Source organism: Dermacentor variabilis, chromosome 4 (genome assembly GCF_050947875.1).
Source record: "Dermacentor variabilis isolate Ectoservices chromosome 4, ASM5094787v1, whole genome shotgun sequence".
Lineage (NCBI taxonomy): Eukaryota > Metazoa > Arthropoda > Arachnida > Ixodida > Ixodidae > Dermacentor > Dermacentor variabilis.
In genome coordinates this window covers 153,265,293-153,277,549 of record NC_134571.1, presented here as the reverse complement: position 1 = coordinate 153,277,549, position 12,257 = coordinate 153,265,293, and the positions used below count along the sequence as shown (strand labels likewise).

The 12,257-nt window shown below is 45.7% G+C and overlaps 1 protein-coding gene across 2 annotated transcripts in view; it reads right to left on the bottom strand.

Annotated features, from left to right (window-relative positions):
* The window catches only part of LOC142579899 (cell adhesion molecule Dscam1-like), a 204,079-nt gene extending 195,762 nt beyond the window's left edge, over nt 1-8,317 (bottom strand). For both annotated transcript variants that reach the window (XM_075690570.1, XM_075690571.1), the window contains exons 1-2: nt 7,745-8,317; nt 1,769-1,920 (exon numbers count right to left, since the gene is read on the bottom strand). In XM_075690570.1, the coding sequence (XP_075546685.1) occupies nt 1,769-1,920; nt 7,745-7,821 (229 nt within the window). In that variant the 5' untranslated portion in view covers nt 7,822-8,317. The remainder of the gene's footprint in view (nt 1-1,768; nt 1,921-7,744) is intronic.
* Nucleotides 8,318-12,257: the final 3,940 nt, after the last annotated feature.

Sequence of the window (12,257 nt, the reverse complement as noted above, 5' to 3'; positions counted from 1 at the left end):
TAACCTACAAGAAGATTGAAAATATTGATATCGTGCCAACTGCAACTATTTGTTTCAAATGATTGCCGCGTGTTGATAACTATTATGATGTCCAAGCTATGACGCACAGATACAATGAAGAACTGGCCAAGAAGCGATTGGTACATTTAAAATAGATAAGAAACAATGGAAAAATGCAACTTATATAAGCTTTGTCACATTGCGAAGTACGCGAGACAACTTGCACGCTCAAGTTTTCTTTACGCACCCGAGGCCAGTAAAAATGTGCAAGCTTACAGCATTTCATAGGTGTCTCACGAAAGCTTCCCTTTGCATAGATTCCAGCATGCGCATGAATCTGCACTTGTTTTTTTTTTTCTTTTGTAGCGTTCAGCCTAACTCTAAAATACCCGAAGGAAGGAACACAATCAGTCTACATAAGTTTATCACAGGTCGAAGTTCCCTCTCAGCGAACCGCGGTCACCACAAATATAGGGTTAGCCAAATAAATACAAGTTTCTTCATTTCGGCAATCCAACTAATAAACTGCCGAATCTCGCTGAAAATCAGATCTAGTGCATAACGTCGTTTCCAAAGTATACCTCGAAGTAGTTCTAAGTATTTGCTAACCTAACAGAAGGTGTATTTTATATATTCTAACACCCATGCTATTCGGAAGTAGCGCGCATTGGTGCTGATAATGTATAAAAATATCGAAAAAGAAAGAGAGCGATAAAAAAAAAGACTAGTTCGTTGTGTGCTGCAATATAGGCTGGCAAATTCGCCGGGCAGTGCCCGAATAACTGCACCGATAAGGAACGAGGCCCAGCAGGAGTGCTAGAAGGCTTTTCTTTGCAATTTATTTTAGCTTTGAGGAAGGTTCAACAGGACGGTGGATAATTTCTTTTTGTCCTTGTTCCGGCGAACCTTGTCTCGGGAATATCTTCCCTGTCGCAGGACTAGGCCTTCTGCGGTGAAAGCAAAACTAAAGGCACGTATTCGCAAAACTCTTGCGTAAGACAGTTTGCTTATGGGCCGGGGTACGGGCGCCCGGGGTTCGTTATATGGTGATCGGAGTGATAACGACAGTATCGCCGCACCGTTGCCCAACTACAGAGAAAACTTGTGCAGGGAAATTTTTTGTGGATACGGGCTCTGCATGTATTTTCCTTTTCGTGTTTTTCTGCTGGCGCACACTGAACGGGCAGGGACCATACACCGCACAATCTCTAGAAAGTTTACAGCGGGAAGAGAAACTTTACGCTTATCTGAATTCGCGATAATTCACCGCGGGGTTTTCGATCCGGTTATGTGTTTCAAACTTCTTTTCGTTGTAACGTGCACGCTTACGGCACACAGAAAAATAATATCTAGAAAGGATAAACTTTTTTTACAAGTTGCATAGTACGTCACTCATATCAGTAAAGGAGAATAAACCGCACAAAGCATTCTCCTTTCGCAACCGGCGTGTGATAACGAAATGGACGAGGGCTAGATATCGACTTTACAGCGGTTAAGTCCTCTCAAAACAACGTAACGTTTATGGTACATTATAAACCTACGAGAAGAAAGACAGTCTGCGCATGACATTACCGTATGTACAAATAAGTATTCAGGCTAAGACCTTTCACAAAGTATTTGTATTACAGCCAGTTTGATTTCTACAGGTTTGTTCAAGTATAGTGTGGCAAAATGAATGGTAAATGTTATGAAGAAACATATAAGTAGGGTTGACTTGGCTCGTGTTATCGGGATTGCCTGCTGGAGAAATGAAACATAATTCACTTACCGAGAATAATAGTGGCGATCTTCCAACACCGAGGGTGTCCGGGCTTGTCCGGGGTCTCCTGGCGCGGCAAGAATGTCGGTGTGCGCAGAATGTCTTTCCGGCGGCAGCGCCCTCTCGTCTGCGACCCTTCCATGAGCACCGCTTTCGGTCGCCTGTGCAATCCACTCTGTTGCAGCTGCCCGCCAACACTGCGTGACATCTTAAGGCGTGGCACGAAGCAGCTACGTTGACACTGTTGCTACCTCAAATTCGGCCGCAAAGGCTCGACGAGCGAGGAGCAGTCCTCGTGCTTCGAATAGGACGCTTCGCCTCCGCCAAAGAAGCACCTGCTATACTTCAAGTGAACCCACCTACCTTAAAGTCGGATCCACGGTTAGCTGCCGCCCCTACTTGCTGTGCAAATCACACACTACAAATTCTTTGGCGCGTAAACACGTCTGGCACACAACACTTTGGTCACTTCAAGTTTATTCTTTAAATGAACATAAACTACAACAGGCACACCGGTAGTGTGCGAACGGTAACGTAAATCTATCCTGAAGCCGGAATTTAGGAGTACGCTATCAAGAGACAACGTACTTATGACCTCTCCTGAAGGCTTCTGTTCATATTTTACTGCGGGAACCAAACTGCAATAGAAATCGCGGCCAAACACGTACGAAGCTCGGACATACCCGAACTAGCGAAACGACTTCTAATACACGACCGTGCGTCCGCTGCCCCCGAGCGCAGGGTCCGGTATATCGCGCAAGCCGATCATCTCGCTTGCGCAGTCCAGCGTCGGTCGATACACACAGTGAGAACGCCGGCACGGGTCTACATCGCTTTCGCTATCGTCCACTGAAATCCAACTTCTGACGACGTATTTGTACCTTCTCTCTTATTTTTCAGGGTGGAGCAAACACGAGAAGAAAGGCCGCAATTTGTTCGCTGCTTCCATCTGGCACCAACTCACGGCCGCGGAAGAAAACTGGCTCGAGCGGTCTATCGACAGATAGGCACAGGGAATGCCTCGCTGAGGGGGAAAAAAATGTTTCCTTTCCGGATGGATCCGGCCCGCACGTCAAAGTGAATGGCAACGGCATCCCGCCCCCGCCCCCGTAACAGCTTCTCCTTTTCTTTATTATCCTTCTTTCCTACACGTGCATTCCCATCGGTGACCCTTTTCAAAGCCTCGTATAAACCTAAGAATATTTTCGTAGCGCCGAACTATTGTAAAATGCGGGCTTTCTACTCGTTTGAACTATGCCCGTGGCATAAGAGAGCGCTTTGAGACTGCAAACAACCACTCCGTATCGCAGCATTCGGAATAATCTTCTTTATTTTTTTTTCATCTGCTTCGGTTTGCGTTCTCATCACGTTTGGTACATTGTAGTACGTTTACTCGGACGCCGATATTACAAAGGAGTTCGGGAACTAGCATGTAGCTTTCAAGTTTTTCTCAATATTGAGCTTCTATGTGAGTTTTTTGTTATGCCCACCAGCAAGGCATTTACGACGTGTGGAATACTGTACGAAAAAACATGCACAACAAAATCTAGGAGTAGATTGCGTAGTGTCTTTCGTATTCTCATGCTCGAACTTTGTAGATATTGACCAACAAGGCATGAAATACCGATGTAACAGCTGGGGCCTTCCTTCGTGCAAAACCGCTGGGTCTCTAAATTTCTCACATAAAACCCTTGTGCAAGACAATACCAATAATGAACTAGAAAGAAATCGCGTCTTTGAAGCCTGATACTAAATCTCTGTTACTTAACTTTAATTTATTTTTCCTAGATTCTTCCAACGATATATATCCTTCTGGGGCAATCAACGCCGCACTCTAGGTTGCGACAGTCAATCATTTTATTTCAGGCCTTCGGAGAAATTTACCTTATCGAGGAATATACTTCTCTGTGTGTGCTTTAACTGTAGAAAGAGCGCTTTTGAATGTCTGTCTTAAACTGTTACATTTTCGTAGCAAGCTTCCCGCCAAGAACACATATGCATGGGCATAATAAAAGAAAGCAAATAAACTTGCGGAGGCTATCTGCATTACCCGAGATTCAGAAACAGACCGTCCATTCAACGCTAGCAGCACTATAGCATTGAGGTAGCACAGAAGAAGACGTCAACTAGATCTTAAAAACAGTCTTGCGCCAGCAATTTCCTTTTCTTTCATTTTTTTTGTTTGCTGCTTAAACCTAAACGGACAGTAAACACGATTTCGTTTTAGCGGCAGCTTGATTCTCCAACTTCTTTCGAGCCTTCCGAAAACGACAGCGTTTATGCGGCCTCACACGGTGGCGCGCCTGGCGCCATGGGAAATCGGGGTGCGCCGACCTCTCAAGTGCTCCAGCGAGCGGCTGTCCCATTCTCGCTCGCATGAGTAGTGACAGCGTTTAACGCTCCGTTCCTGCGTTTGAAACGGCTGCGTCTGTGCTGTCTACGCTTGACGACCATAGACGGTCTGCACCGTACAACTACGCGGCAAACACAGGGTGGACTGATGAATTGTTCATCGGCTTCACTTCTTGCTTTTTCCTCAAACACGCTATTGCAGACTCCTAAACAGGCAAATAAAGGAAATGAGCCAACTGTGATTAAATGGCAAGACTAAATACAAATGTCCGCAGCCAAGATGAGACGCCTGCTACGGCACAAGTGTTCGCCTGCTGTACCTGTAAAGGCAAGCACCTTTTCGGGAGGAGGAGGAGGCTTCATCGTTGGGGACGGAAAAGCCTTGAGAACAGAGCGAGTGAGGCGTCAGCTCGTCTTAAAGGGTGAATCTAGGCCAAACTGCCAGCCCTTTCAATTAATGTGTTCGTTCATGCATTTACTACATTGCTGCGTGGCACGCACGCTCCTGAGCTACTTCTCCTCGCTCGCTTCCGTGGAGCGCCCCGTCTAGCAGACGACGCTACCACCACGCTCGAAACAGGAATTTCAACAATGCCCTTAAAGGAACCGAACAAGAGGAAGGCTTCGTAATAACATATGACGTCATAGCACCTAGACCTGTGGTGCACTAACTTGTCGCCGTCCACGCAAACATCTTACCGTACCGACCTATTCGATGAAGCGCTAGCACGACTGCTCACTCAAGGGGAATACTGCAACAACGTTAGAACTGCTATCCTGCTCTAACCAGCCGGTACCATGGAGAGCTGATAAATATATTTACAGAGTCCCCTTCCTAACTTCGTATTGAAATGACGCAGTACGGCCCTTTCCGTTATGATATCATTAGAGTACAATACACATTGCTCTCTTCTTCCAAAAATATCGCGCATAATAAGTTTACGAATGTGACCAGTATATATAAACCGAGGCTTCGAGAAGTCTATGGAACGGTAAATATTGAGAACGCCATTTGACTCCAGGGGAACTATTTTGTGGATTAGAATTAAAAAACGGCCAATAATTTAGTTATATTTACACTTCACACAACTCGGTAGCTCTTGGACGATAGGAACAGGGACGAACCTGTAGCGACAGGAATGTTAACGGTGAGCGAAATAACCTGAGAGGATGGATTGTTATTTGCTTATACTACCTGAATCCGTTGAGCTACAGCGGATTTAACCGCAATTCAAACGCTATGAACTCATTGTGCAGCATTGGCACCACGGCAAGCCCGTCGCTCCCACAAGAAGGGCGCGGTTTAGCTAGCCACAGATGTTTTCTTTGAAATCTATAAACACGAATGTAAGAACGTAATGTATTCTTGAAAGCGCATAAAGCAGTTATATTCTGCGACTCAAGCCCATATTCCGCAAAACAATGATCGAATATGCATTTAATAACAGTGCGCTTCGTACTTACGATGCGAGGTATAGAAACTTTCCTTTCTTCGCAAAAAAAAAAAAAAAACTTTTCTCAGCGGCGTGCAAGGGCGCCCAGCGATACGTTCCGTAACAGGGAGAAACCACCACACCCGATTTGCAGGTATTCCTGCAGTGGTTGCGATAAGTCAGTGGGCACAATTTGTTTAAGGCAAGGTTTCCTTTAGAGTATTAAGTTCCTGAATATGAAACTAAAATATGCACATATAGCTATCCTTCAAGTGAACTCTAAGGTGTTGCACTCGTTATCTGTGCGTGATGATAATAAACAGGAAGCTAACACCAGTGATTAAGAACGCGACATCTTTAATAAAAAATCTAGTTTGTTTGAGTGCCCATGCTTTGCAAATATAGCTGAGCGAATAGTGTCAACAAATCTGCAAAGTAAACATGGCTTTCGGAACTTCCTATACAATTTCCTAAATATGTTTCAGTGCGTAACTAATTTTGAACGATTACACGGCGGCTACACTTTGAAACACAAGATGTCCTTACAACAAATATTAAAGCTGAGATAAGCTTGACGGATGAAAAGGAGGCACCCCGAAGTGATGAAGAATCCAGGAAATAGCAAGCTTAACACAAACCAAAGCCAGAAGCTGAACTCTTGGTTGTTTCCGGAAACGTTGGAGAGGATCCTTGCGAAATATCGCAAGCACAGAGGGAAGAACAATGAGGACAAAACTGCAGCCGCCGTAGAGAGAAAGAAGAACTCTACCAACAACTCCAGGTAACAAATTACCGAGGCGGGCGCTTTTCTCTTTACATTTCGCCGACCGATCTGGGTCATTCGTTGCTACGCCCAATACTGGTCCACTAATTAGAAGCATGCTGATCTGTTTTTCTCTCCGGCTTTCTTTCTCTGAGTGCCGCTAAACCTCTCGCGCGGAAGACCCATCTTCACTGAGAATAAATGAACTCGTGAGCGAAACGCCTAGTTTACGACTAACTGTTGGCGTGCTGCGGTTTCTGGCGTAATTTCCCCTGAGCGATTGCCTTCATCATCAACTCGGTCTTCCGCCGCTCTGCAATATATTGTCTAAGTTCTTGAAATCTGTAGCGCGCCTTTCCCTTTAAACGCGCCTTTATTGCTGTTGAACTTTACACCAACAGCTTGAATTTCGTCGGCTCCCTTTTTTTTCTTTCCGTTATTCCGGTTTTTCTTTCAGGAAACTTAGCGTGGGACAGCTAGAAATTTCTGCAAACATGATTTAAGCCTAATGAGAAACTCAGCCTGCAAGTGTCTTGAAACGCGCTTTGATGAAATATTGTGTATTTAAAGGTTTTCTATCCGTCCGACTTCTTCCCGAGGGCGCAGCAAAGTTTTGTGCCCACTATGAAACAATGAATTTCGGAGAAATAGCGCCGATACGCTGGTCTTTTGCAACAATCTTATTCACTTTATTTGCAAACAAATTTTCTTGTAGAAGACGGTGTGCTGAACCATGTAGATATTGGCTACTCATCATAAGAACTTCTCAATAACAAAGTAAGCCAACGAAAGAATTCATCTAACAACTTCGTTTCCTGTCCCATTTTAATGTTTCAATAATTTTTTGACTAGCAACCTAAAAGCGAATAGACCGCGAAACTGGGACCTTGTGCTTGCTACAGGATTCAGTTTTCATTTTTTTTTGTTTTTTTGCTCTAGCGAATTTTTGTCGGTGACATACTGGTTTAACTAACAATTGTGGTAAATAAAATGTGAACAGAAGCCATCAGGCACATAATTGCCACAACTTTTTAAATGTGATATAATATCATCAGAATACTGGAGAAGAATTAACTGACAGCATACGCGAAAATAGTAAACAATGGACGATTATCAGAAAAATTAAGTGAGTTTTCAACAAGAACACTTCATTTGTGTTAAATTAGGAGTGTCCAAAATGTTGTCGAGTACATAATGCGTATGGAATATACATAAACATATTTTCTTCCCTATAAGTCTTCAGTACAGCTTCCACAACTATACCGTGGAGAAAAGAGGTAGCTGATCGCTTCAGTTTTATGCTCACGCATATTTGAATGTCTCCTGAATATTACCAATGAGATGTCTATAAAAATACAAAGCTGATCTTGAAAAATAAAGTGCCGGTATGAATCACAAGCATCCCGTGGTACCGTGGACGAGAATAGATAACCATACCTTGGGTGAGCTGCGGTGAAAAGAAACCGCTGTGTCTTGGGTGCTTGTTCCACGGAGGTGTATCCGTAAGACATCATCCTCTAGTGCACAGGGAACCACACGAGCGGACACGGCCACAATAAATAACCTCGTGTTTCACAATGGCGCACCACCGATTTGGCTTTATAAATCCGTAGTTTCCAAGACTGCCGTTTTGCAGAGCTGGAATTCCGAGGCCGCGGCTGGTTTAAGCGGACGGCAAAGGAAAGCACAGTCCACGACAACTCCACCACAAAAAGCTTCAGATATGTCTCAGTGCAGAATAGTCGAATCAGTTCCAGCCCTCATCCGAGGTTCCGTATCTTAAAGCACGTGGTTCTTCACAGCAAATATACAGCAACAGCAAGCAATACGCAGACAAATGAAGCGTTGTTTTTCGCGTGACGAATTATTCCGCGGCGGTCACATAACAAAGAGCCGCGGTTCCGTTCACTGCACACGGAGCAGCAGCGACGCTCTTTCGCTCCATTAAGGAGCCGGTGAACATGGGGTTCCCTAAGCTCACGCACTGCAGGCTCAAAGCAGGCTCCGCATGCCGCGTGACCCGAGCGCGCAATGAGACGCGGCGATACAGACCCGAGCCCGGCCTCTCTGCCGCGCTTCGACGGTGGGCGCGCTGTAGTCGGGGCAATCCACCCGCCAGGGGACAACAGGGGCAGCTGTGTCGGCGGCTGACACTGCGTGCCCTCTCTCGATCTCATCACGAAATTGAGAGCGAAGGAGAACTAGGCGGGCGTGCTCAAATCGAAGCGGCTTTTCTTCGCGCCTGCCTTGTCTACTCGCCTTCTACACTGTTGAAGACACGTTATGCTTCGTGGCTCGTTCCGTTTCGTTTCACTTAAAGGCACTGACAAGCAATGTTCAGGCTCCCCATTTATTTGTTTAGTGGTTTAGTGCCGTGGAAAACTTACCGGTCCGGGTGTCGAATCAGATGAAATTTCATGCAATATTTACTAGACGAAACTCTGGTGCTGCGATCGTTCAGCCACCATTGTAATGGTGGGAAATATATGGAGTTATTTGGTATACGTGCATGCGTATTCAGACGTTGTTGTGGCTTTGTTTATAACGCTTTGTGTGCCTTCACTCTCACAAATTACAGCGCAATAGATACTTTCTTAAGTGCAGAAGACGCTGCGAACGCGCATAATCGCTACTAATTGCAACGGTTAAGCTTGTAGAGGTGGACAAATCGAAACGCGCCAAAAGTGTCAAGGCGCTGGCTTGTCCGCGATACATTCAAAAGGCATTTAATGTCACTTGTGCCGGCGTGAGTCCATGACTTAACGGTTTCAATATCAAGCGTATGTGCTAGAGTTCCTGCGTTCGAATGCTCCCGTCGGAGAATTTTATTAATGTTTATTCGATTATTTATTACGCCGTAATTTGTGGAAAATTACGAGTTTACAAAGTCAAGAAGCTGTTTGAAGCCAGCAGGACGAAGTTTAGGTGGATCCATGTGATTCCCTTAACATTATGGAGCAAGGAAAACGTAAGCAGGGAGCATAGCGCGACGCGATTGAAGCCAAACCTGCTGGCCCAACACGTAGTCGCACGTCAAAGTGCGCAGGTGGTTTTAGTGTTTCTGCTCTGCAGGCACAACCACGGATGGGCAGCCAAACAAACGCGCACCGCACAGAAAGCTACTGGGAACCAAACGTCTCAGCAAATTTCGATTCTTGCTCCGTAATCTCGTCGCAAGAGGTCACGTGTTGGGCCACCAGTGAGCAAATGTATGGGCCTCGCGGAGCGCTCGCTTCCAAAGGATGGTCGCGTGACGTAGTGCTGTCTTCTTATTCCTTCCTCCATGCATAATTACCATGCTGGCTGAACCGCCTCATTCCAGTCGCATAGAAACTCGCGCCAGGTTTCCAGCTAGTAATTATTGTATGAACCTCTATGTCGAATCATGCAGTGGTAACGCGGAAAACGTCATGGAACATTTTTTATCCGAATTTTCCGATCTGCAGTGAGGATGAAGTCCTTCGATGAAAGCATGCTGGAAGCGGTGATGGCTGAGCGTGATACAGGTTATACACATACAGAGCATCGTGGAAAGCTGACCATTAGAACGACAGAAAGCTGAGCTAGTTGGTAAGGATTCATTATGCAAAATAGAAGTGAGGCGTGCAGACAGGACACAAGAGTAGAGAAGTGGACAACACGAACGCCGACTATCAACTGAAGGGGGCACTGAGACGAAAAAAGAAAGAAGGTACAAAACTCATCTGCGCATGCTCAGGAATGGTAACACCACGTGTCAATCGGGTAAACGTGCCGGCCTACGTGAGAGATAACTGTTAAGGTACTTAATCTCTTCCTTATGTAAAGTAATCGAAGGCTGACTCACGCACGCACTTCCACCATTATAGATATGCCATGCCTCTACCATAAGACGCGTATCTTCATTCTCATGCCTGTACAATATCGCGCATTCATCTAAATCTGGCGTGCAGTTACAATCTCGGCAATGAAGCGAAAGATTAGAAGGCGATCCACCGGTTAACGACCTTTTATGTTCCATTAGCCTCTGATTGATACACCGTCCCGTTTGCCCTACGTAGAACTGGCCACAGCTAAGGGGAATTTTATAAACCACACCCATACGACAGTCAGTAAAACAGTTGTTCTTATTGTGCTTCACTGGACAAATATCTGTTCGTTTTTTGCCTTTTACCCGCTCCTTTTTATTCTGTACGGCAGCGCATATCTTACCTAGCTTATTGGCAGCAGTGAAAGCAACATTAACATCATATCTACTAGCAACTTTTTTAAGCCTGTGCGACACTGAATGAATATACGGAATAGCCACTACTCTTTTTTTGCTATTACTGCTTTCTGTAATCACGTCCGTCCCTCTCGAAACCGACTTCTTTAGGCGCTCAGCCACAGTGGCCACCGCTACACTGGCCACCGCTACACCACCACCGCTACACCACCACCACCGACCACACTACACTACACTACACTACACTACACTACACTACACTACACTACCACCACCGACCACCGCTACACTGGCGGTGGCCACTGGCCACCGCCAGTGTAGCGATTAGTGTTCGATTACTCAGTGTTCCATTACTTTACATAAGGAAGAGATTAAGTACCTTAACAGTAATCTCTCACGTAGGCCGGCACGTTTACCCGATTGACACGTGGTGTTACCATTCCTGAGCATGCGCAGAGGAGTTTTGTGCCTTCTTTCTTTTTTCGCCTCAGTGCCCCCTTCAGTTGATAGTCGGCGTTCGTGTTGTCCACTTCTCTACTCTTGTGACCTGTCTGCACGCCTCACTTCTATTTTGCATAATGAAAGCTGACCACAATTGCGATCGTGGCTGTGAGAAAGTATTTGGTTTGTGAAGGCGATGTTGCTGCGATTCTTGTTTTCCGAAGCGATAAAATATTTCTACAATAAGGGGCGCGTGCTTTCGGAGATTGCTGTCAGACATATGTGGTCATAAACAAGCCAAGACTGTTTTTAGGCAAGCCGAGTTCAGGGGCGCTATAACGTAAAACTATTCCAAATTTTTCTATTCCAATTCTGCTATCAGCCCTCCATGATTGGTCAAAAACTTTTTTCGACCAGCCCCACTTCACCTGTCTGTCACGCGACGTCACAAAAACCGCGATACCTCCCCATCTGATATGATGTGTACACACTGATTATGCATGATTTGACAGAAAAAAAGGAAAACAGTTATTTCTGATTCGACCCCTTTTCGCCATTAGCCCTCGGTATTGGTAAAGAGTTTTCGGGCTGCACCCACTTCACCTGCCTGTCACGCGACGTCACAAAACCGCAGGAACTCTCCGCGTCAAAGTGACATGTACGCGATAAAGATGCATTAATATGCGGAACAAAGCGGAATTTTCTTCGGAATAGCCGCAGGCTGCCCGTTCCGAAAGAAATAAAAGACTGCCGCCGATCGCTCAGACGCTGGCTGCTCGCACCTGCCGGAGAGCATGGGTGTATTTGCGTACAATAAAACTTCTTGCGTGGCCGTGTAACGTTTTCGAGCACTGTCGGCACGTTTATCCCCTCATTCTGCCAACTCTTCTTTGCTGAGGGTCCGTTTTAGCGTCATTCTTGAGTTTCTGTTGCATGCCGCCGCGATTTTTGACCAGCCACCGCAAGCCATGTAAGGGAAAGCCGACCGATCGTAGACGCATGCACCACCCTCTTCATCCGGTTATCGACTTTCAGTGCAGTGACTCGGCCCCATCGAAACCCTCTCCACTTGAGCGTTCTCCTCGCCTCTTGTCAGCCAATTAGATACGACAAGCCGCTCAGTGTAGGCAATGTTATCCGTTTTTCAAGCAAACAAAAGTGACCTCCTATGAACGAGGAGAACGTTTGATTGGTCTGTTAGACAACCCTGCGGGTGACCGCCCGGTGCTTGCGTTGGTGGTTACGCAAATTTGACGTCAGGAGATTGGAATAGAAATAAATTGGAATAGTTTTACATTATAGGGC